Source organism: Leishmania panamensis, assembly GCF_000755165.1.
Source record: "Leishmania panamensis strain MHOM/PA/94/PSC-1 chromosome 19 sequence".
NCBI classification, from domain to species: Eukaryota; Euglenozoa; class Kinetoplastea; order Trypanosomatida; family Trypanosomatidae; genus Leishmania; species Leishmania panamensis.
This window is the reverse complement of record NC_025864.1, coordinates 141,113-165,876: the sequence shown is the minus strand read 5'-3', so window position 1 is coordinate 165,876 and position 24,764 is coordinate 141,113. Positions and strand designations below refer to the sequence as shown.

At 58.2% G+C, this 24,764-nt stretch overlaps 6 protein-coding genes across 6 annotated transcripts; all 6 read right to left on the bottom strand.

Moving 5' to 3' along the window:
• Positions 1–560: 560 nt before the first annotated feature.
• Positions 561–1,049, bottom strand: LPMP_190400 (RNA polymerase III C11 subunit, putative; the record flags this gene model as incomplete). Its single annotated transcript, XM_010699733.1, has 1 exon — positions 561–1,049. One exon carries the CDS (start codon positions 1,047–1,049, stop codon positions 561–563), a length of 489 nt encoding a protein of 162 aa, XP_010698035.1.
• A 1,414-nt stretch (positions 1,050–2,463) lies between these two features.
• LPMP_190390 (proteasome maturation factor, putative) lies at positions 2,464–2,838 on the bottom strand (the record flags this gene model as incomplete). Its single annotated transcript, XM_010699732.1, has 1 exon — positions 2,464–2,838. The coding sequence occupies one exon, from the start codon at positions 2,836–2,838 to the stop codon at positions 2,464–2,466; it is 375 nt and encodes a 124-aa protein (XP_010698034.1).
• A 1,297-nt stretch (positions 2,839–4,135) lies between these two features.
• On the bottom strand, positions 4,136–4,978 carry LPMP_190380 (Qc-SNARE protein, putative; the record flags this gene model as incomplete). The annotated part of the gene is made up of 1 exon (XM_010699731.1): positions 4,136–4,978. One exon carries the CDS (start codon positions 4,976–4,978, stop codon positions 4,136–4,138), a length of 843 nt encoding a protein of 280 aa, XP_010698033.1.
• A 1,698-nt stretch (positions 4,979–6,676) lies between these two features.
• LPMP_190370 (40S ribosomal protein S13, putative) lies at positions 6,677–7,132 on the bottom strand (the record flags this gene model as incomplete). The annotated part of the gene is made up of 1 exon (XM_010699730.1): positions 6,677–7,132. One exon carries the CDS (start codon positions 7,130–7,132, stop codon positions 6,677–6,679), a length of 456 nt encoding a protein of 151 aa, XP_010698032.1.
• Positions 7,133–8,127: 995 nt separating this feature from the next.
• On the bottom strand, positions 8,128–14,682 carry LPMP_190360 (hypothetical protein; the record flags this gene model as incomplete). Its single annotated transcript, XM_010699729.1, has 1 exon — positions 8,128–14,682. One exon carries the CDS (start codon positions 14,680–14,682, stop codon positions 8,128–8,130), a length of 6,555 nt encoding a protein of 2,184 aa, XP_010698031.1.
• Positions 14,683–18,570: 3,888 nt separating this feature from the next.
• On the bottom strand, positions 18,571–21,501 carry LPMP_190350 (hypothetical protein; the record flags this gene model as incomplete). The annotated part of the gene is made up of 1 exon (XM_010699728.1): positions 18,571–21,501. One exon carries the CDS (start codon positions 21,499–21,501, stop codon positions 18,571–18,573), a length of 2,931 nt encoding a protein of 976 aa, XP_010698030.1.
• Positions 21,502–24,764: the final 3,263 nt, after the last annotated feature.

Sequence of the window (24,764 nt, the reverse complement as noted above, 5' to 3'; positions counted from 1 at the left end):
GAAAAAGGCGGGGGCCTGCAAAAGTCCGCAGCGAGAGGCGCTAATGGGTATGTTTGTGTGCGTGTGTGCCCCGTTGATCGTTAGCTGCAGACACACACAAGAGGGAGGGGGGGGGAGTGTGCGGGTGCGGGTGCATACGGAAAAGAAAGTGGAGGTAATGCACGACTAGAGGGGAGCAGCACTCGAGGAAGGGAAGAAAATGGACGAAGAGAGGCAATGGCTTGATGACGGCCATCGCGATTCAGTGGAGACGTCGAAGTGCGGTTGGCATGGGATACGACTGCCCCTGTCGCACTGTCCAATGAGCCGCAGCAAACAGGGACAAACAAAGCGGTGCTGACAGCACGCCTGCTTTGCCACTGTAGCGCTACACGCACTTCCTTTTCTTCTTGTAGAGCTCGACAATGCACTACAGCAACGGTGCGCGCAGACCTCACGTCCCTAACCTCGATTCGAGGAGCAGACGGTGGAGACCAAATGTGTGGTGCTTTTTGCTTTCGGAGTGAGCGCTTCTTAGCCCCATTTCAGTTGCTTTCTTTTGAATGTATGTGTGAGGAGAATTAGTCCTGTCTCCATTGATAACCGCACTCGACGCACTTGAAGAACACAGTTGCCGGCTCGTCAGCAGAACGCATCTGAATTTGAATGAAGTAGGCCTTGGTGCTTCTGCACGGGTTGTCTTCGTTCTGGCACGGAATTGTTGTGATCTGGCCTCCCTCCGCAGAGTTGTCCATCACTGCGGTGCCCGCCTCCACAGGTGTCTCTGTCTTGGCTGCTGGGGTGGACGCATCTGCTGTGCAGCTTGCTGCGACGCTGGACGAAGCCGCCGCCTCCGCCCCCGGATCTTCCCCAGCGTCCACGAGTTGACGATTGTGCTCCACAAAGGAGTGCTGGATGGTTAGAACGGGCTCACCTAACGCGTTTGTCGCGACTCGCTGGCTCGTACCAGCAACGGTGTGCACATAGCGGCACGTGGCGCACATGAACGCGTTGCCCTCCACATGCGGCACAACGAGCAGGAGGGTTGAGCAGAAGGGGCAGAAGAACATGTGCCTGCGTGTCGGTGTGAGGTAGCCGTGGCGTACGCGCGTCTCCGTTCGCCTCTTTGCACATTTAGAGGCACCGAAGCACTGGAAAACGAGAGTCGGTGTGAGGGAGAAGATGGGGGAGTCTCCAGCAGAGGAAGAAGAGCGTTGGCCGAAAGCGATTGAAAGTAAGCTGTAGGTGCTTTGTCCTACATCTGCCCGTGTGGAAGCCGACTGTGCTTGGTGTGCGGGGAGATGTGCTAATGATGGACGGACACAAGACAGGTGAAACGGCCGACTGCGCTACTGGTGGTGGTTGGTGCGTGATGCAGCGTAAGGAAGGGGGAGAGGGTTTAGGTGGCCAAAAGAGGAAGAAGAGAGGCGCATGTGTGGCAGAGGGGAGGGGGGAGGTCTGACGTGAGCCCTTTAGAGAACTGCAGTGGCTGGGTGCCGTAGCGGTGGTGGGTGAGCTGTGTCATACAACACAAGGGCTCGCAGGAGGGGGCGGGGTACTAGTAGACGTGGGCAAGAGAGGGCTTCCCGTGAATCCGTTAGTGCTTTGACCTCCCCCACCTTTTGTGCACTGGACAACGCACAACAGCAACCGCACACACGCGACCCACTGCAAGCCATCACCGCCGTTAGACCAAGAGTATTCTTTGGCTGTGTGCACTTTCGCATTCTTTCATTTGCACCCTGACCCCGAAGAGAGCGAGACGGCGAGGCGATGAGGGTGTAAAGGGGTGAGGGAGGGAGGGAGGGAGGGAGGGGAGACAGTAAAGTCAGCCAAAGGGAAAGAAATGAAAACGGAAACGAGAGTGTGTCCGCACAGACACACACACACACACACGCAACACCTCGCGCTGCAACGGCGACACCATCACGATGGGTAACAACCGCAAGACCAAGAAAGCGTCGTGTACCGCACACAGGCACACGCGTACACAGGGATTGAGAGAGACGGATTCACATGAGCACACTCACACCGAAGGAGAGTAGCATTGAAAGAGAGCGACGACAATAAAACGAAATAGCCGATGAAGCACCCTCCACCTTTATCTCTGGGTGTGTCCACACACACACACAAATGCACTACTGTCAGTCATCAGGTGCACACGGTACGCGCTCGTAGGGCTGTCGCATTCACCTTCAAGCACCGCCGCTTCACACTCTTCATCGATGATGCACAAAGATGTTAATGACTGGGACATACAGGGCGGAGGAACCAGCACAAATGAGGGGAGAGGCGAAAGCGTGTGCAGCAGCAAGCGGCCTTTTAGCGTTTTATGTGTGTGTGTGTGTGTGTCGATATGCGTGCTCTTCACACCCTGTGGGACTTTGTATTACTTTTCTACGCGTCTGTACGTGAGCGTGCATCCCACCGCCACCCCCTCCACGGGGGGGCACACAGGCTGGAAACATGCAGTCCTTCTCCACCTTACAGGCCAAGCGTCTTCAACGTCAGTTCATGGCCGTGGAACTGCTTTTCCACAAACGCGCGCGGCGCCGGCTGCACGTTCGGATCGTTCTCCGGTAGGCCGTAGACGTCGCAGGGAGTCAGCTCCGTGAAGTTACCGCGGTACGCGTTGTAGAGGGTGTTACTGCTAGCCATAGCCCCGAGGCGGCGGCTGCCGAGCAGGGTAACCTCCGTCAGCGCCACCTCCGTCGCGGCGCCCAAGCCGTGCGTTGTGCGGATGTTGTTCATGCGCAGCACCTCCTCCTGGCGCGGCGCAGTGCGCTGGATAAACTCCACAGGGTGCATAAGGCGCTCCTCACGTGCCTGAGGACGCGGGAGCCCGATCTCACTGGACATATTTGCAGAAGATCGCCTATAATGAGAGGAGAGAAGTATGAGAGGCTGAGAAGCAGAAGAAGGGGGAAGGGCTGATGGGGTGGTGGTGGTGCAGTGGATGAAGGGCAACGAAACAGTCAGTGCTGCCAACAAACAAAGCGACTATTCGATGTACACAAACCCTCTTTGGCAATGCCGACTGATGCGTGTTTGAGGGAAGTGTGTGTGTGTGTATGTGTACGTGTCGATGTGAAGTGCGGGGCGTGCGTGATGAATATCAAAAATGGTTCGGCTTGAAAGAAAAACGAGCAGAAAACAAGTCGCGGACTTCTATGCGCACGTGCAGATACGCGTGCGGAGGGCCGGCGCGGGTTGGTTGGTACGCAGACACGTGAGCCGTCAGAGAGAGAAAGAGAGGGACACCCACACCCCCACACCCACACACAGGCCCCCAACGAATGCAGAGAGAGGAAGGGCGAGAGTGAAAGGGAAAGGGCAGAGTGAAATCGGAGCGATGAAGCATAACAGAAGATGCGCTACACGCATTTTTTGCGATGTGCGACTCTGCCTGCACAGAAGAGGGGGAGGGGAGGGGGGAAGAACTGCGGCGATGGGCAATGGTCGAAAAGGGGCAACGCCTCTACTGTCGCTCTCGTCCCCCCCCACGTCACCTCCGGCAACTTCACACACACACGAAAAAAGGGGGGGTGAACGCGTCTACACTCGCGTGCGTTTGTCAGCACAGCCCCGCAAAGGAAGGCGAAACACAGGCAGAAGGTGGTGCGAGGCGTAGTGCCTCCATCATCTGCACCGGTACGCACCACAACCCCCCCATTACATTCTTCCGCCATCTTTAGCGTTTCACGTTTAGTGTTGAGGAGCAAATCAATCAAATGCTCGTCGGCGATGGTGGCGTATAATAAGTCCTTTGAGAGGAAGGCATCAATGACCTTCTGACACCAGGGGGAGGAAGATGACGTGTCACTCAGCTCTACTGGTCTGTCCCCCGCTCCTCTTTACCCACTATCGCCGGTTGGCGCCAAAGACGCACAGAGACGAACGGATGCCTATACTCATCTATAGAAGAGAAAAGCAAGCGGAGCCACTCACAAATACACGCACACGTGTGCGCGCGGGCACAGAGAGGGAAGAAGAGATCTAAGCCCAGAACCTCTTCGACTGCCGCCGCTGCTCCTCACACTGCCTTGCCAAAGTCATCCGTGTCGCCCACGCGTAGTATCCCAGTCGAGAATGCACCCGGAACAGCCCCGTCATTGATCTTGCTCTCCCTTCCCTTCAGCCCTACTCGCGCGAGAGCTCAGAAAAAGTACAAATAGAAGAAGAGAATAAGGAATACTCCGATTGCTGCTGGCGGGCCGTACGTCTTGAGGAGGCGCATGCGGTTCATGTGCACCGTCTTCTTGTAGTAGCGGGAGCTCTGGTCCACAAGCTCGGCTGAGTAGTTCGTCATGGCGTCGAGTCCCTCGCCGCGCGTCATGAGGTCCTCCAGGTTCTTGCGCATAACCATGTGCACATCCGTGATCTCCTGTCGCAACGCATCGTACTGTGGGTTGACCTGGCGACGTATCATACCCTTCGCCCCTCCACCGCTAGCGCTTGGGCCAGAGTCGGCGCCGGCCCCACTACTACCGCCACTCAGCCCGGAGCCAACCACAATGCGGTCCCCAGTGGTGCGGTCCTGCTGCATGATGCGCGTCACGCACTTTCGCAGCGTCGCGTCAAACTTGATAAACTGGTATGCTCTCACGTTTGGTGCACCAATCTCTGCCGGCGTGTACATCTGAATGAACTCCCCAAATATGAGGTCGAGCAGCCCGCAAGCTAGCTTGTTCATGCCATTGATGTCGCCAGAGTTTCGCAGTAGCAATTTGTTCACCGCCACGACCAGCGTCAAATCCGTCGCCGCGTCTTGGAAAGCAAAGTAGATGTTGTCTTTGTGGTCAAAGCTCTCGTAGTAACTCCCCTTCGCCGCCGCCCGGTCCTTACCACCCGCCGGTGACTCCATCCGTTCTACAATGCGCTGCTCCTGCTGCCGAATCACATTCGCGTTGCTGTAGTTATCATCCGTGTAGCTGCACAGAGGCAGTCGATCATGAGTGCGGGCTATCAGTGCCGCAATGAAGCAGCCGTTGGTTGCCATTGATGGATAGCGCGCACGCTTTAGTTAGTAGAGGGAACTGTGGATAGAGAGAGGAGATTGTCAGGAAGGCACTGAAAGGTTGAGCAGGGAGAGAGAGAGAGAGAAAAAGAGAGACGCAGCGAGACGAACAAGGTGTTGGCGAGGGAGGGGGGAGGAGAGGCAAAGGACCGAAGGGCCAAGCTGCGTACGGGGTTGAATGCGAGCCAAGCCGAAAAACAACAACAACAAAGAGTGTGCACAGTGCCAGTGCGCGCCTGAGAACCACTTGTGAAACTGTGAGCGTGTGTAGAGAGAGAGGGAGACACAGGGATGAGCTGCGAGGGGGAGAAGGGAGGGAAGAAGGGGGAGGGTTGAGTGTACCTGCCGTGTGCTACGAGGAGGATTTCGAGAAAGCGACAAAAGAGCCAAGGTAAAACAAAATGAATATGTGCTTGTATTCGGCAAAGGAGAGAGAGAGAGAGAGCACAACAGCTTTGGCTTGATGAGCGCCACCTTGTCGATATAGAACAACGCAGACGCGCTCACAGGGAGAAGCGCACCCACCCAGCAATAACCCAAAACGTCAAAAAAGCCACTCAGATGTCACCGCTGGAGAGGGAGAGGTCCCGGGGGGAGGGGGGGGGGCGATGGAGAGCACAATCGCAGAAGGGGGAGAGACGAAGGAGTAGCAGCAAATATGTTGTTTGAAGGCGTTTCCGCTAAGGTAATATATATATGTGTGCAGATGTGTCTTGACTGAAATGGGGGCTTCTGCAGAATCTGATGAGTGGTTGCGTCAGATGATTTTGTGAATGACTGCTTTAGCAGCTCTGTAACATGCGCGCGTCTGTGATGGCGAATCCCAACGTCGGAGCATGTGGTGAAGTGCACCGCGCTCAAAAAAAGGAGGTATACAATGATGGAGGAGCTGGGGAGGCAGGGAGGGGGGGAGCGATAGCAGGCGCGTGACAACGAGAAGCGAAGGGGCTCATTCTCCTTCGCTTACGTAGGTGTGTGTCGGCGCGCGCAGAATAGAGCGAGTGTCACACCTCTCAAAGACGAACAAAGGTGCACTGCGTGGCGACTGCTGCAGAGGGATGGAAGGCAGCACAGCGGGGGCGAGGGCACAAAACAGACGCACAGCAGCTGGCGCGTAGACTTTGAGATAAGCGGGGCTCGCAGAGAAGGCTGTGAATTAGCGAGAAGTCGCTTCGACCTCCCCCCGCGGCGGCGAGTCCCCACCCCCTCTCTCGGGTAGCCACGGAGGAGGGATTCGTGGTGAGCGCATTGCATCCTTTCTGATTGCTTTGGTAGTCCTGACATGTGTCCACCACCATGCCACCCTCGCTTCCCCATCTCCTACATCCGCGCCATACCCGTCTCACGCACGCACCGCGCGGCGAGAGGAAAGGGGCGCGCAGAGAACAAAGGCAAAGAGAAGAGGGAGCGCTGCCAGAGGGGGGGGGGGGCAGTGGTGAAGAGCAAAATCATAAAACAAAAGTGAGGAAAACAACGAGGGGCATGCAAGAAAAGGGGGGGGGCGGGCAGCGGCTCACGCGCATTCCCCCCGCCATCAAGGCAGGACGGGAGGCGGGCGGAAGAGGACACACAGAGGCCTACAGATGCACACACGTGCCCGTAAGCACATCGAAGCGCCTGCAGCTCGGTGATCCGTCTTCCGGCATCACATCCTCCCCCTCTGGTGGTCGCAAACTCTCCTTACGCAACCATGGCGGAGGCCGTGCTAGACTCATACTTCCAGGTGGGCGGCAGCTGCTTGACGCGCTTGTAGTAGCGGGCCAGGCGGTGGATGCGGGACTCGACCAGAATGAGGCGGTACTTGGTGTCACGGTCCGTCGTGTGGCGTTCGAGGTGCTTGCGCATCTGGGTGGCGCGCTTCACGAGGAAGTACAGATCCTCTGGGATCTCCGGGGCGAGACCGTTGTGCTTGAGGATGCGCAGGATCTTGCGGCCTGTCACGTTCTTCACCTGGGCAATGCCCATGGAATCACGCAGCTCCATACCGATTTGACTGGGCATCATACCCTTACGGGAGCTCTTGCACACCATCTTCACCACGTTGCGGCTTGCGATCTTAAGCCACGCCGGGGGAGTGCGGCGGTAGGGGAGCGCGGACGAGGCCTTCCCCCGACCGTTGCCGTGCATGCGAACCATGATGAACTGCGCGTTTCCCTTCACTGCTGTAGAAATGTGTGGGTGAGGTAGACGTTGTGGTGATCGCGTTGTGGGGCAAGAAGGAATGTGAATGAGGCCGCAACGCAGAACGGGTGAAAAGGCGTGGAGTGCAGGCAGAGAGGAGGAGGAGGAGGAGGGGGAGGTGAGTTCAGGAGAAGAGCATGGCGGAACGCGAAATAGAGACACAACAGAGCATAGTCGCTGTTGTGTGGTTTGACTTCGTTTTCACTGGTGTTGGGCGTGTGTGTGTGTCGACGACCACACAAAGCCGGCGCGCACGAGCACACCGAGGGGGAACGAAAGAAAGGGGGGGAGGGAGGGGGAAAGTGCGGTGAGCACGACGCCTCAGCAGCCAATGAAGGAGTGTTAATGGATGCCCAGCTTCACACACACACACACATCTAGTCCTGCTCTCTAGTACTGATGATTGTGTTGGCTTTTCTCGTCCCAGCTTCGTGACGACAGGGTAAGATAAAAGCACACATCGCCACCCACGCGTGCGGGTAACAGGGGAAAGAGCTCATGGCTCTTGACCGAGAGAGGGAGAAACGGCGCACAGGGCCGGCAAGCTATTACGGCAACTTTGTCTTCTGCTTGTTCACCGCTCCCCACTTCCGTCGCGTCGACTCACACCCAAAACTATGCAGCCACGCAACGAGGGACACAATGGGGCGCATCACAGGCAGCGGGAGCCGGGAGAAGGGGAGAGCGAGAACGTGGAAAGGGGCATATGCGCAGGCAAGTACAAAGAAGACGCGCAACAGTGCTCTACATGGAAAAGAAACTCAGAAAAGACGAGCGGGTAAAGAGGCGAGCAGACTCTCACGCACAAAGGAAAACTCCCGCCGAGTGCGCGAGTAATGGAGAAGCCACGAGAGGAAGAAGACGGCAGGCATCTCAATCCGAGGTGTCTATCGTGTCTCGGAGATTCTCTCTCTCTGTGGTACCTTGAAGCGGCTTCTTTGCAGTGGCACTTAGCCACCAGCAGCAGTGCGGCTCCCCACCACAATCGTCTTACAGAGCTGCTCGCCGCTTCGCAGGATTACCACGGGCAGCTCCGCACCGGTGTGCACGTGACGCGACACGACTGCGTTAAAGGCGGCAAGGTCAGTCACCGTGTACCCAGCAAAGCGCAGGAGTTGGTCGCCTACCTTCAGACCAGCAACCTGCGCTGGGCCGTCAACGTCCGCGCCCTCGGCGTTGACGTATTGCGGGGTCACCTCACGGATGCTAATCGTTGTGCACCGCATCGTCTGCGTGTCACGGTCCACGTTGACGCGAAAGCCTAAGTAGGGTTTCACCAGCAGAGTATTCGAGCCCGTCCCCGCCACCAACGGTGTTGCGGTGCGTGAGGTATAGGAGCGCGGAGTCGACATGCCAGAGTACGAGCGCTGGGAAAAGCTGTGGTGACGTAGGTGCTGCGGTTCCGTCCTTGGCGTGGCCCCCTCCCCCTCCAAACTCTTCAGTGTGCTGCTCAGCCGCTCGTCGGCGCTGTACACACGCGCGGGCACGTAGCCATCTAGCACCGAGCCGAGCGGCGTCATCTGCGTTGGTTCATTATGCACGCTCGAGGCAGAGCGGTTGGTTCGTCGCTCAGTGGACAATGGCCCGAACGATTGTGTTATGCTCGGCGTCGTCGCGTCTTGTAGCGCCTCATCGGAAAGACACAGCCCGAGGGGTTGCATCATCAGCGGCGCCGGTTCCAGGGATGAGCGCGGCTCGCCACTCCCCGCGTTATTGGGAGTGATGACGGTCGTGTTGTGCGGAGCGGCGCCGCTGAAGCTCACCGAGGAGACGGTGGGGTTCAGCTCTGCAATCGCGGCAGCGTAGGCGTCTTGCAGGTTGTTTAGCTTAATCTGGCGAGGCCACAAGTGTGGGTCCACAAGTTCCAGCAACACCGAGGCGTGCTCCAACAATGCGATGGCGGTATCGCGACTGCACAAGCTGCAGAGCGGCATAGAACGGAAGCTGGTGCTCCCACGCGTCGAGATGCTTCCGGCGCACTCCACAGGGAGGTCGTTGTGCGCCGTGAAGCTGTCGAACAGCGTCACAAGTTTCAGTACCTCGCCCATCATGACACGGCGCTGCTTCAGCGGCACCTGCGTGAGCCACGAAGTAGGAACAAAAATCGTTGAATCGTCTCCTGTAGCAGACCCCGGCGTGCCGCTGGCCATCCGCGTCGGCGTACTGAGACTAGTCACATTCGCCACACCGCACTCCAGTGCAGCAGTGTGCAAGAGCCCACTCAGCTTGGCGTAGACAGCGGTGAAGGCGTCCGCTAGACACGCGTACGTCACCTCCGCCGGTTGAGCGGCCCACATCTGCGCCGCGCTGGTGACGTTGCGCGCCGTAGAGGACATCATCGACAGGCCAACGGTGGCTGAGGAAGGTGATGCGCTGCCGGTTGGTCCAGCAGCGAAGGAAGTCGCCCGATTCCGCTTCTGCGAGGACGGCGAAAGTCTCGACACAGTCGTCGACCCGCCGCTCTTTACGTTTGAGACAGACCACGCCGACAGCGTGCGAGACATCCGCTGCGGTTGGGAGGACAGCCGCGAGTGTTGGCCCGGGTTAACCTCGGTGCTTGTCTGCGCGCGGTGGGCAGGTTCGTAGATGGGCAGCCGCAGCGCGAGCGCATGCGCGGTGGAGAGCAGTTTGTCATCGCGGTCGTACTGCATGGCTTTTCCCTTGAGTGCGCGCAGCACAGCACTTACTTCAAACAGCAGTTTATCCTCCTCCTGCCGGTGCGCGCGTTCTTCCTCTGTCCAGTCGACATCTGCAAAGCTTGACGAGTGGCTCCAGACCATCGCACCACCGCAGCAGCCACTGTTCGACAGCAACGTTGACATAGACGACGCGACAGAGCCGCGGTGCAGCGAGGCCGTGGACGACGCCTCCGTCGCCACGGATCCTGTGGGTGGCCGTGGCTGGGCTGTCGCGTGCACCACACTTGGGATGCGGTAGCCGGCGATAAGCAAGTTCAACGCTGCCTCGGTACGCAGTGTGACCGCCTCACTCGACACTGTCTCTAGGCGTGCTGCCAGTCGCTTCGACTCTGCCTCCGCATCAGCCGTGGAGGACTCCGCGGCGCTCAGCATTTCCTGCATTTTACCCACCTTCATTGGCATCTCTATCGCTTTCTGCAGTGCGGCCCACTCCACCCCCAGTGTGTCACGCTCGCTAGAGAGTCGCTCGCTGCGTGTCACGTACAGGGTAAAGTCGTGCCACAGCGCAAAGTAGCGACGGCGCAGCTGCCGTGGCTGAATCAGCATCGCTGAGAGCGGCTCTACCGCACCCCATTCTCGACTCTCCGCTGCCAGGGCGGCAGCGCGCCGATGCTGTTGAGCCCACGCACACCACAAGTCAAAGCAGCGGTGCAGGCTCGCGTGTGCCTGACTGCTTTGAGTCTTCTTCATCAAAATCCACAGCGCTTTCGCCTGGTTTGCACTACGCACCGCCTTTCGTGTCATTTGAGTCAAGGTATAGCTGCTTGGGGTGTAGGAACTGGCGTTCATCGACAAGAGCAACTTGTTGAACGCCACGGACTGACGCAGATGTGTCTGTTGGGCTCGTAGGAACTCACGCCAGCGGCTGTACGCACAGACGAGTAAAGCAATCTGTTGTTGCCTCTCCATGATATTGGCCATCGACGACCACACGTGTCGACGCCCCTCACGCACCTCGCTTCGGACGGCGAGCAGCACCACCTCACTTGCCCGCAATTGCACCTCCCGCAGCACCTCGCTTACAGATTTCTTCTTCTGCGCACGCGTCCAGTTCAGCCACCGTTGCGCGTAGCGGCCGAGTAGCGCTACTACGCAGCTCTTCGCTCGTGCCGCAACGGCACCCTCGAACTGCGAGCTCAGCGCACGGCGCCAGGCCCACTGCCGCCAACGCACAAAGACGCAGCACGCCTGCCGGCGTATGTGCGCACGCGCCGCCACGAAGCTACAGCGACGAATGCCCGCCAACTCCATTTCTTCAAGCGCTCCATTAGCTGACTGCTTCGCCTGTTTGGTAAGGTGAAGTGCCCGCTGCTGCTGTAGCTGCTGCAGCGAAACGGCCGCGTTCAACTCGCGCAGCGACGGCTGGCCCACACGGTAGCTCGTAGAGGTCTGGTTGGGACCATGTGCCATGGTGGTCCTGTCAAAATAAGCAGCGCCCACAACAACCGACGATAGGCTGTCGCCGTTGGGTGACGTCCCACACGCCCCCTCTCCCTGCGCGGCGGCAGCCCACACAAAGCGCCGCATCGGCTCCGTGCGAAGCAGCACAAAAGTGGAGGCGAGCATCGCGTGCGGCGACAGCAGCTGGGAGAGCAGTGGCAAGTCTGCGCAGCGGGTGTCGTACACAGCGACACCGCCGTCTGAGAAGGCGGTGTAGAGGCGCCGAACGCTAGCGTCATAGAGCACGCCCGAGAGCGGCATGCGGCGCGACGAAGACAATGTACGAACGTACTGGCCAGAAGGTAGAGCAAACACCTTTGCCGTGGCATCGCGCGAGGCGCTCACGAGTAGGCGGTCCTCAACCACTGTGAGTGCTGTCACACACTCAGTGTGGGCGCACTCGATTGGCCAATTGACCGCGGCGACCGCGTCATACCCGGCAGATATGAGCTGCGTAAGCCGCATGGACGTCGCCGAGAGCAGCACGCGTTGCTGGTACAGGTTCAGCCACGATTCCAGTCGCTGCTCCAACAGGTTCGAAAGCTTCCGCGTGAGCACCGGTGTCGACTCCGTCGCCAATGTCGTACTCTTCGTGACTTTCTTCGGTGCCCTCTTCTTGCGCTTCATCGACTTGGCGGCGGCCGGGGAGGCGGATGCGCTTTTCGTCTTGGTCCCTTCCGGCCCCCTCCCGCTGATGCTCGAGAGGATCGTGACACGCCGCTTTGCATGGAGGCCCTTCGCCCGCTTTTTTATGTCTCTCTTGAGACTGCGCAGCGTGCGCCGCTTTGCGGAGGGGCACCTGGCAGCATCACCGTGGTGACAGTCCGCCGCCGTGCCCGAGTCGGTCATTGCCCCCTCGTTGTCTTCGTCCCTTGCCTCTGCCTCCCGCTCCAAGCCACGGTGCAGCGGTGCGGTACCGCCCTTAGGGCCCACCAACATACCGCCCTCACGAAACGGACTGGATAACATGCCCGCCCCCGCCGGCGCAACGGACGCAACCACCGCCGAGGGCATCAAGGGAGACGACGACAGAGAGTGCAAGGGCAAGGATGACACACAACCACTATCGTCAGCGGGGAGAGTTAGGGGATGAGTGCCGCGTATGGCAACGGGCCCTCCGCGAGCACCGGCGCAGTTGTCTAGGGGGCTTTTCTTGATAGCGCTGTAGTGCTCCAGGGAGCGGTGGTGACGACTGCTTGCCACAGCTGGGGAAATCGAAAGAGGAGACGGGCCGGAGGCCGCAAAGTTGCTGGCACTCTCCGACACCGAGGCCAGCAACGAATACTGGACGACGCATGACGAGTGAGCTGTGGGTGTGCTGGCGCTCGCCATCCGGTCCGACTGAGCCTGAACGTCGTGCAAGGCACGGAAAGACACCGAACTGCGTGACTGCCCCGCCGCCGCCGCAGGGACAGCGGCCGATGCCGGCGCTAGCTGCTGTTGCTGCTGCTGCGAGGGCGGCGGCGGGGCAGGTATAGACGAATTCACGCCACTGCCGCTTTTCGCAAGATTAGCGCGCTCCTCTTTCGTAATCGTCAGCTGGTCGCCTTGTACGACGTCCCACATGCGCAGCGTCCCGTCGTCCGAGCCGCTGAAAGCGTACCCACCAGTGGTGGTCGCCGCAAGTGCGCAGATGCTGCGCAAGCTTCCCTTCAGTTTGTGCAGGCAACACATGCTCGCGGCCTCCCAAACCACAATAAAGCGGTCGAGTGAGCCCGTGAGCAACAGTGACTGGGTTGGTGCTGACCCACGCTTGTCGTGCGGCTCTGTATCAATATTGGTGGGCAAGGAGAGGCGCGGGGCGCTGCGCACGTAGAGCAGACACGTCACGGCAGCCGTATGTACATGATGCTCCGCCGTTTGCTTCATCGTGACGGCATCGTAGACGCGCAGCGAACCGTCCGTGTATCCGGCGACGACGCGGTTGCCGCAGACCTCTGTCAGGGAGGTGATGACGACTCGCATGTCACGGAGAGGAAGGCTGGCCAGCACCTGATTGTGGTTCGCCATGCTACGCACCTCCAGTACGCCATCCTGTCGGGCCAACCACAGCGTCGTGTGCAAACCGGACTTCGCCAGCGCCTCCATGTTCGCGGCGGGCACCTCACCGTTGGCAGCGAAAGGCCCCCCCTTCACGCTGGCAGACACCGTCGTTCGCGTCGACAGCACGACAGCTGACGCAGATGAAGAGAGTAGAAGAGCGCGTGGGTGAGCTCCGTTGAGGACCGACGAAGGTCGGCCCCGACCCGCGCCGCGCCTCATCTTCCCGCTGCTAGCAATCGACATCCCAGCGGCAGATGCGCGGCGCCCTAAGTGCGGCGAAAACCCCTCAGCAGCAGCCAGCAAGGAAGGATGGCCGGCAGCCACTGCGTACGGAGGGGACTCGTCAACGGCATGTTGTGCGTCGGCCTCGACACCCTGCCTGCGCTCGTCGGGAATGGCAGAAGGACTGGCGCAGCCATCCTCACCAGTTGCATAGTCGGTTGTGCCACACGCAGCGGCCGCTGCCGCTTCCCTCTGCTCTTCCCCACGGCTGTCCAGGTGCAACAGCGCGGAGTCGTCGGCAGTTGACGGTGCGCGGTTCGAATGAGACGTAGTCGCAGCCGGGGTGCGCACCACCACTGGAGTGGCACAACGGAACCGTCCCATAAAGCTGCGCTGATGGGCTAAGTTGAGGTAATCCGCCTTTTTGCTCGACTGAAGCGGGCGAAGGTGGGAGACACCGGGCGACTTGAGCAACGTGGCCGCAACGGTGGGTTGTGGAGACAAGGAGCCGGTACAGTCCATCGCCTTGGCCGAAGACTGGCGCGTGGCACAGCTCTGAGATGATTGCACCGATGGACAACGTCCAGAAATACGCCACGGTGCATCACCAGCCGATGTGACGGTCGCTGGCTCCACAAGAAGACGTTGCTGCGCGATGCGGCGGGATAAATTGGTGGACGCAGCGGTTGAGCCGCCGTCGAGAGAGTTGCCGCGTAGCCGCGACGGCCGTAGCGACTGGGAAGCTGTGACACGGCCTTCAGTTTGAATAACCGACTGTGTCAGCGCAGCTGATGTCAGGACCCCAACTGACACTATAGCATCCCGAGTGTCCGTCACATCGACCTGCGACGAGGGCACTTGTGGGTCTGTGGGAGTGGTACCGATCAATCTGGAAGGTGCAGCAGGAGAAGCGGATGCCTTGCGATGCAATGCCGGACCCAAAGAGGACGCCCTCGGTGTGGATCGCCGACTTGCCCTGGCTCTCCCCGCATGCGACATAGGTGAACGCACCAGGGTCGGTCTTCCGGAGGAACGACTGTGGCTACCGACACCCCTCTGCGCTGTGCCTCGAGCATCGTGATACGATGATGAGAGCGACATGGTCGCACTCTCACAGTGAGGAAGCGTCGAGGGAGGAACTAAGCGCGCTGTGCCTGTCCGTGTGCTTTGTGCGTGAGAATAGGGGCTGGACTCTCGCAACAACGTCTACAGATGCCCCTTTCGTGAGACAAACCGGCGTGGGGGTACACACCTTGGCAGACAAGAGCGAAAAATGGGGAAGAAAACAAAAGAGAGAGAACGGCGAAGAGAAGGGCTAAAGCGAACGCCAGAAAAACGAGGAAGGGCAGTCGGGAAGGAGGAGAGGTAGTGATACACAAATGAGAGAGCAAGCCAAGCACCCACCGAGAGAGCAGCCAAGGGAAAAGGGGAGGGGGGGGGAGTATGGCGGCAGCAACACACGCGTCCGTCCCTTTGGGGAACGCGACACAGAAAAGGGATGAGCACACACTAGACAAAAAAAAAAGAAAAGCGGAAAAGAGTGAAGCTGCACGAGTGTTGAACCGGCAACGCGAATGTGTGGGTGTGGTGAAAGCGAAACACAAAACGAAAAACACAAAAGCCAGGCAGATACGCACAACACGACAGCAACAGAGGGCGTCACTCCCTCACGGCAAAGCAGTGAAGAATAGGAAGTGAAGACGTACCTTGGCGTATGGGTTCCTTACTCTCCCCTTTGAAGGGCTGGAGCAAGCGAGGGGGAGAGCAGGGGGGCTGTTGCCCTTCGATGTATCTATGACTACAGGTGCTGGAGCTGCGGTCGCTACGGTTGATGGCTGTCTAACACAGGCACACGCGCAGCGCTGACGGGGAAAAGGAGAATAATGGCGCTTAACAGAACGCGAACACAACAAAGAAAAAGAGGCTGGTGAAGCAAGCTCGGGAGCAGTGATTTTATGATGGCAACAACAGGAACGCGTGCACACACATGTGAGACGATCTTTGTGGGTCTTTGAAAGGAGAACACCTCGACTGTGGTGGGCTCTGAACAGGTGGGTATGTCGTCCTTTGGGTCTGGTGTACGATGATGCGGAGAAGCAGTCAGTACTGCGATGAACGAGTGGATGCTGGAGGAGGAAGGAAGGAAGATGACACCGTTGCTCAGTGCCTCTTCGAATGCACTTTGAATGCCGAAGTCCCCCGCTGACGGCACCTGCGGCGATGCAAAGTGATGCAAACAAAACGGCAAAAGGAAAGCCGGCGCAGAGGCGATGGCAGCGATTGACGGGGATTAGACACGGCGACACTCGTTTCGTCTACGTAGTGGAAGAGTGCATGCAAACTACAGAGAGAGGGAGAGGAAGAGGGGGGGGGCACCAGAAAGAGAAGACGATGCGCACCAAAGAGGTTGAAACGCCTAAAGAGGAATAACAACAACGGCAACCCTCTCCCCCACAGAAAAAGATGGAGGGGAGGCAGGTGGCAATGTGTAGAGAGAGACAAGCAGCCACCGAGGTATCGACGTCTATACGTGCCTATGTGATGATGATGATAATGATGATGATATGTGTGTGTGTGTCTTTCACGTACTCGCTCTATCCCTCTCGCGGAAGGGGAAGAGAAAGAGGGAGGACGTGAAATGAGCACAATTTGCCCTCTCTACAGACCGCCTCCCAGGGGAATCGGTCCTTTGCAGCGCGTCAAGATGCTCTGAAGGGTGCTGTAAAATAAATAAATAAATAAAATGAGTGAGTGAGTGAGTGTGTGTGTAGGTGAGTGAGTGGGTGAGTCTCTCTCTCTATCAATGTCGCTCTTTCCTCCCTCGTATCCCCCTACCTGAACTAGCTCAGAGAGTAGATGTAATGTGTGGGTGGGCAAGCAAGGGGGGAGAGGGAGGGGGGGGGCGTATGTGCGAGAGGCGCACGATTTCATCGAGAAAGACAATTAGAGAGGGGGAAGACGTAAGAAGGGGCGAAGTAAAGCAACGGTCGAATGCAAGGGGGGAGACCAAGGGAGAATCATGGTGGTGTGGAGAAAACTTTCAGACACTACACGCATCACATCCCCTTTGGTCGCCAGCAGTGCAGCATACGTCTTCACTGACGCACCCAGGGAAAGGGAAGGGGAAATACGTGCTCCACTGCAGGGTGACATGGCACACAGAGAGAACGAGGAGGGAGAAGAGCGTGCAACACGCACGTCCGTCCAATCGAGTTCAAAAAACGCAGTGAAGCCCCTCGCCACACAAATCGCTGGCCGTGGTACTCAGGGAAGCCCATAGTATCGTGTAGAGGCTCAGTTGCGCCCGCCCCCCCCCTCTGCACCTCACACCCTCCTACGTTCGTCCACTGCGGTGCGTAGGTGGATAGGTGCCTGTGACACGCACCGGTGGTACGGAGAAGTCCTGCCATCGACCGTCCCTCTCGCTTCTGCACCGGCATCAACCATACTTCGCTTCTTCTTGTGACTGTTGTTGAATGTGCTCCGTGCAGGCGTGTTTGTGTGGGTGTGTTGGGGGGGGGGGGGTAGGCTGTGTGCATGGGTCCCTCCTGAAAGGAGAGAGACAAAGCCAAGGTCTCACTCGCAGAGGAAAAACTGGTCTCCGCGGGAGGAAGGGGGGTTGGGCGCGCGGCAAAAAGGTTGTGTCACCAGCAAAACGGAAGTGGGCGTTGAGGGTTGGCAGAGAAAAAAGAGGAGGGAAGGGAACGGGTAGAAACGAGCAGACACCGGCTGCCCCCCCCCTCCTCCTCCTCCTCACAGCCTCGCTCTCTCTCTCTCCCACATTGCCCTCCCTGCCAACACCTGTACATACGCACGCGCACATGTGTACGTCGAGGGGAAAAGAGAAAGAGAGAGAGCCATCGATACACACCAAAGTATAATACAGTTGCACTCACACACACAAAGCACACGCACAAACATGCCCATTCACCTTTTCCCTTTCTCCCTCTTCCCTCGCTGCCTAGCCGCTTCCCGCAGAGACGAAGAGAGGCTCTCTATCATAACAGTCTCATGTGTGGTATGGTCACTCTTGGAGTTTTGTGTGTGTGTGTGCTACTCGCTCGTGCACGAGCGAGAGAAAGAGAAGAAAAGATGCCAAATGAAAAGCAAAAAAAAAACAGACGAGAAAACAGCGACGCCGTGTCCAGTGACGCGGACAGCGCATGCGTGCACGCGCGAAGAACCACAACCCAGAGAAACATCAGTAAGCAGCCGAACAGATGAACACGCAAATTAAGAAAGGCGAGAGAAGATCGACGGTAGCAGCAGGCTCTTAGCAACGAAGTCTGCTGTAACTCAGAGAACCAGCGGGTGCCCTTGGGAAAGGGGCAAAAGACACGGGCAACAGAGGAGGAGTGGAGAGGCATGGCCGAAGTGAAGAGGAACCAACTGCCGCTCCACGGCACGACCCAAGACACACACACACACACGCGGAGAAGTGAGGTCATCCAAAGTAACACTCTCAATACGCGGTGCGCTGCTCTACTTGAGTGAGTTCACCATCGCGAGCAGGATGGAGGCGCCGACGTGAGAACCGTGGCGGGCACACCTAACGAACTTGATGGGTTGTTGAATAAGTGCACGACTGACCCTTGCTGTCTACTCGCAGTGGTGCTATGCTGACGAGCCTTCGCTGAAGGGTTGCGCTGCAGCCCGCCACATGCGTCAGTGCTGATGCACACTGAGTTGCACGATGTAGTATCAACGCCAATGAAGGGGGCGTCTCTCGTGGACGCCACGGAGGTGCCGCCGGAAAACTGTGTGGTGGCAATGCACGAGACAAGCCGGAGTTGGGCGTCCTTTTACACGCCTCCTGGGGCTGAGGTAGCGCTATTTCTGTGATTCTCTTTGCCAGACGCCGTCGGGGTCAGCACAGTCATGTTCAGTATAGGTAGTGCCTGGGGCAGTGATCCACAATGCTGCAGATCGAACTCGCGGTGGCTTGGGGCGACCGTACTGGCACTTGTGTTCGGCACCTGGCTAAGGCTGTCAGCCGGTCCTTTTAACACCGACTCCGCTGACGCTGCCATCACTTGTGCCTACGGTTCTGAGGGGCCGGCAGGGCTCCATGGCCTCTAACTCGAGCAGCGGCGCTGCTCCGGGCGTGTCTACGCACTGGACCCGACTGACAGGCACTGTCGCAGAGTTCGCGCGAAGCCGCGGAGGTGGAGAAGACGAGCTCGCGATGGCGTCGTCCTCTTTCGTGGCATTTGCCTCGGGTGGGCGAGTGGGTATGGCAACTGCCGCACCATCGGTGCTGCCTAGCGCAGCGCATGTGTGGCTCAGTTGCATCCGGGTGGGGACACCGAGTGGCAGACGCCGAACGAAGCGCTCACCGGCCGAGGGCACGACAGGGTTCGTCAGTGGTTTGGATGGTTCGGGAAACCGTGGCGGCGACGCTTGCGGCTTGACGGACGGTAAGCGGGCAGTTAGAAACGTTGCGGAGGACATACCGGGACCTTTGGCGGAGAGGAGAGAGGGCAGGGGCCCCTTCCTCGGCGTGGTGCGGTCAATAGCGGGCATGCGCGTCTCTAGCGGCGCTGATGCTTTTCGATGGCTCGTGCTGGCCACCGCGGGAATGTGCATAGGCGCTGATGCACTGGAAGGAATTGTAGAAGTGAGGTTCATCTCACTGGTGGCTGTGGTTGGGGCCGCGCTCGCGGCAGTCGCCGCCTCGGCCTTTTCCTCCTCCTCCACTTTTTTACGCATACGTGTGTACCAGTCCTCACTGCTGGCCGTACCGCCTACACCGAGCCATCCACCACCGTTGGCGTTCACGGTGGTGCTCATGTTGGCATTCCCGCCACCAGTGGCAGCAGCGCCAAACGCCACGAGCCCACCACCCCAGTCGAGGCCGCCGATGCCGCCCCACGCCGTTGAGTTGTTCTCCATCTGTGATACGTCGCCGCGGACGGACGCCTCCCTCGCAGAGGGGTAGGAGGAGTTGTTGCGCAGACTCGCCGCCGCCACTCTATCATCGACGGTTATCGACTTCATTGGTGCGTTCAGCTGGCGCAGCACCTCTTCAAACCGACTGCGGTGGCGTTCGCGCAGTCGGATTTCCTCCTCGCTGTCACCGCTGCTGTCGCAGCCGCCGGTTCGGCTGAATGAGTAGAAGCCGTTTGGCATGCGAGGCGGGTAGAAGGTGCCACGGCGGGTGCTAGAGGATCGCCGGAAGGGACTCTCGCCACAGCCCACACCAATGGTGCGTTGGTCCATCGACCTGCTCGACGAGCCCCCAGTGACCGCCATGCGACCACGTGTTGCCTGATCCGTTGCTGAGGGCAACCAGAGTGCACCGCTGCAAACCTCGTACCAGCCCTGTGAGGCACAACTTGACGTCTCCATCATCTCGAGTAGCGGATTGTCCTCGGGGCGGCTAAATCGACGCTGCACCCCACTAATGCTGATATTTTGCTCTGACTTGCCGCTACTCGCATCGCGCACTGCCGTGGCAGCGGGGAAGGCCATGTGATAGCTTGTTAGTGGAGAGCCCTCACCGACTGGTGGCACACTCGTGCGCATCGCGTCGTCGACAATCACTCCAATAGAGTGATGTGACCCGATACGTCCGTCATCAGCAAGGGCCCCCGCAGTGACGTTCGCGGGTCTCTTTTCTCGGCTGCTGGGGCGCACCTTACTGGCACGCTGCGACATGGGGTCACCGCCGACGCTGGCGTTGCTGTGGCTGCGTTGAAAGCTGTGGGTACGAGAGCTGCGCAGGGAATGGATATTGCCGTGATGCGACGCCCGAAGTAGTGCTACCTTGGCGTCTCGCACACTTCGCGCGTTGAGTGAGGACTGCACCGAGACCTCAGGGTCACCCGCGTTTCGCAGCGCCTGCCCATGGGGAGTGCGCGTGCTCCCTGTCTGACTGAGGCTCTGACTTGCCGACATGGAGAGAGAGCTGCCGCTGATCGCCTTCGGTCGGTGAGACCGATTACGCAATGTGGTCAAGGCAGTCATCTTATCGTCGTCGACACCGCTGCCGTATGATCGCTGCAGCCGGCTTGGGCTACCGTTTTGATTCGCTAGAGCCGTCGACCCGAGAGGGATGAACTGCGCCTCGCTCGAGTCGAGGCCGGCAACGCTGGTAGCGCTGCCACCGCCGCGCCGCACCGCCGAGCGCGATGAGGCGCGGGACGACTGCGATACCAGCGGCGAGACACAAAGCTCTCGCCGACTGCGACTTTGAAGGGTACTGTTCGCGACAGTCGACCGTGGCGCAACACAGACAACACCGCTTGGACTGCTACTCCCGCGCCTGTTTGACACGGAAGCGGCCAACGGTGACGGCGGGGGGGGCCAGTCGTAGACACCGCCGTCCAGGGGCAGCTGCTTGCTAAGGACCTCCTCACCACCGCTGTTGTAGGTACGTTGAAGAGGATTGCGTACTGCTGCGCCGCTGGGGACAGCGATTGCGGTCCCCTGTGGTGCGCCTCCCGAGCATTTTGTCTGCGAATGAGTCGTGCCTCCGACGGCGACGTTTTTGCGGGACTTCCTGCTGCCTCCTCTGCGGGTCAGCAGCCCCTTCAGCCGCGCGTAGCGGCAGCTGCTGCGGGTTTCTCGCTTGTCGCTGGAGGTAATGCTGGAGCTGGCGTCGAGCGACTTACCACCACTGATTTCAGGTACTTGTATGGACGAGGTCTCGGTTGTGGAGAACAGAATCGAGGATCCGGCGCCGCCGCCAGCGCTCATGATATCGTCACCGCTACCCAGCTGAAATTCACATCTAGGAAAGAGAGGGTTGGGTGGAGAGTCCGAGCCAGGGACCTCCATGGACGCCAGCGGGTGCATCCACGACGTGGCGTTGCTTTTGCATGATGCCGGCCGCTTTGGTGCCTCCTTGTTTAGTGGTGCAGATTCGACCTGCAACGGCGGCCTGCTCTTCTCCACGGCACCAGAGGATGAGGCAGGCATCCTTGTTTTTTCTTTCCGGGGCAGATTAGCAGTACCTCCTAAATCACTAGAAACTGCCCCCCCCTTTCCTCGTTGCTGCACAGAAATGGGAGGAGGGAGGGAGGGAGGGGGGGAGTGCGGTATGTCTGTGTGGGTGTCCGTGTGTTCCGCGTGAGGGCAGAGAAATCTGTGAGGCACACACACACACACACGCACACTGGCCGACGCGCAACGAGGCAGAAGGGTTGAAATCACACGAGCAGGGGGAGAACAACACTGAGACGTAGCGGTACCAGAAAATCTGGGAAGGGCCACCGGCACAGGGGGTGTGCTGTTCTCTCCTTTATTTTTTTTTTTCTCACCGGCAACGAGTGGGAAGCAAAAAAGATGTCAGCGCACAGAGAGAGAGAGAACAGGCCAAATTCAGAGGCAGACACGTACACCCGCAGACCTCGAGGAAACTCCTCCCCCTCTTCTTCTTCCCCTGCCCCAAAAAGCCGTGTGGAGCCGGCAACGTAAAGGGAAAACTAAAGTGAAAAAAAAAAGATGCGCAAATTACAGGCAACCGTGTGGGGAAAAAGGGGGAGGGGGTTGCTGAGTGAAAGAGCAAAACAGCACACAGAGAAGGCAAGGAGAGGTAATGATGCAGAAAGGCAAGAACAACAAAGAAAGGGTGTGTAATAGAGACCGCTACCTGAACAGCAAATATAAACGAGTACACATACGCTCACACAGAGAAGTACACCGAGTGACTCAGACTCAAAGGTGAGCAGAGAAGAGCCAGCCGAGAGAGAGACAGAGAGAGGGGGAGAAGGGAGAAGGAAAGGAGAAAAGCGACTTGAAATGCGACGAAAAGGATGAAAAAGGTCAAATATAAAAAGGGAAACGGCGGAAGAATTAGCGTGAACGTTAAGACACACGCACACAGAGAGAGACAGACGCGCACGGTAGGAGAGGGCAGACGGAAGAGAAAAAAATGTGAGGGGGAGAGGTGCGCTTGCTTTGCGATGGCTGCTGTGGTCTCGGTTGTCGTCGTCTCCTGCGAAGGGAGAAAAAGGGGGAAGGGGGAGGGGTTAAGACCGCCTCAATGAGGAAGACAAGGACACGCAGAGAAACACACCACCGCAGCAGGGGGAGATGAGGTGAAGTAGAGGTATAGATAAGAGCAAATGGTGATAACGCGGAGCACGCGGGGAAAAGAACAAGAGAGAATGATCGAGTTGCATAAGTAGAAGAGAGGGATGAAGTGGAGACGCGCACACACGCAGCCCCCGCCCACAGACACACAAAGACTGGGGGATTTCTCTTCAGATCGGAGAGAGAGAAAAGTCGGGCGCCCTAAAAGAAGCGCTTACACACACACACGCGCGCGCTTTTCTTACCTCCGTCCTCTCCCCCACGTCAGGTGAAGAAATGAAAGTCCAAAAGAAAAGAAGGAAAGAGAGAGAGAGCGCGCGCAGAGACACACGCACCTCGGGACTTGGAGAGCAGCAGAACCCACCGCAGAGAAACCAACAAAGCCCTCACCCTCCCTCTCTTTTCCACTTGCGAAGCTACTTCACCACTTCTCGTCTTTCGGTTCACTGCTCCGCCCCTTCTCTCTCGCCAGTCGCAAGACTCTTGTCTCTTTCAGGCAGACGCCTTCTCTCCTTTCCGGGCTCCCTCGCTAAATGAAGAGTAGTCGATCGACAAACGCGGGCGTGGGCGTGGGGGCGGGGGGGGGGGGCGAATGTTGTTGCCGTGTGGGCTCTTTCTCGCTCCTCGGCTTTCCTTCTTGTTTTATTTTTTTTTTCTGGTTCGTCACCTGCTGCGCCTCCTCCTGCCTTCGCTGGTGCTGTGCAGGACTGTATTGGGCTTATCCAGGCTGACAGAGGTGAGTGACGCAGAAGAGGATGAAAGAGAGCAGAAACAAAAGGGTAACGAAAAGTACAACCAGAAATGGGAGAGGGGGCGTTGCAGAGCGCGTAATGGGCAGTGGTCTGGTGGTCAAGCGCTGGTCACGCAAACGCAATGTTGGGGAAAGAGGAAAACGACACACGTAGGGCCGGCGACACGTCACCTGGAGAAGCGATACAAATAAATAAAATACAAAGCCTTCTCCTCCCCCTCCTCCTCACATCAAGACGCGCACCAGTGAAGGCGCAGAGTTGCACTACGCACCCGCAGACACACACAAGTGTGTCGATTATGAAAAGAGCACAGCAGCGGCAAAGAAAGCAAAAGATAAAGTAGAAGACAAGTGAGCCAGGGCTATTACTATGGGTGCACGTGTGTTTGTGGGGAGTGGAGTGAAGGGCCGCGTGGAGAGGGCGGACGTGAGTGTGTTGTACGACAGGGTCCAGTGAGCGTGGTGCGTGTGTGAGTGAATATTATGCCACGTGGGTGAAGCGCGAGCGCACACCTCGTAATAGACTCTCTGAAAGAGCGAGGGAAAGACAAAGCGGCGAACGGGTTGTCTTCGCTGGGAAAGGCGGGTTGGAGAGGGGGAGGAAGGCGGTAGGCCTTCGTTCTTGGCTTTGTGGGTCGCCTAACCGTGAGGGGGAAGAAATGACACACTAACGCTACCAGAGGGAGACAGTCCAGTACGCCAACGTAGAGTTCATACATGTGATCGCGAAGGCGCGAGAGGAAGAAGGAGAGGGAGAAGCAGCAGCAGCAGAACAACAACAACAGCTCCAAATGACGTGTCAAACAAAAGGAAGGCGAAGAGGAAAGCGAAGGATACACACACACACAGACAGAGGGAGAACAATGAGAGACAGTGGCCGTGATTATAGAAAACGTGGGCAAGAAGGGGAAAGGGGAAGTGGGTGTAAAAGGGAGGGGATGCGAATGTGGAGATGAGAGAGAGAGAGCCACTCGTGTGGCTATGCGTCAGTGTTGGGGGTCGATCAACAAGTAAGCGGAGAGGGAAAACTGAAGCACAAGAACTAAGAGGGTTTAACAGGAAGAGAGGAATACACACGGAGAGAGAGCAAGACAGACATGCCCCTGCTCAATGAGTAAGAAACAGGCGTGTCTTAGCAGTCGTTAGTGTCTTGGCGCCTTTGTGCGTGGATGTGTGTGTGTGTGTTGAAATTTCTGAGGTCGGCACCCACGGAACCGTCGTGCACCACAGAGGCACGGGCACAACAACAAAGGAGAGAGGAGGCCGCAGTCCTAACGATGAACAGCAGCTTTACTTCGAAGAAAAGAAGCTCGGCTACTCCCACGTGATCGCTTTCCTTCCTTTTGCCTCCCCCCTTCGAATTCCCCCCCCCCCCACACACACACACACACGCACG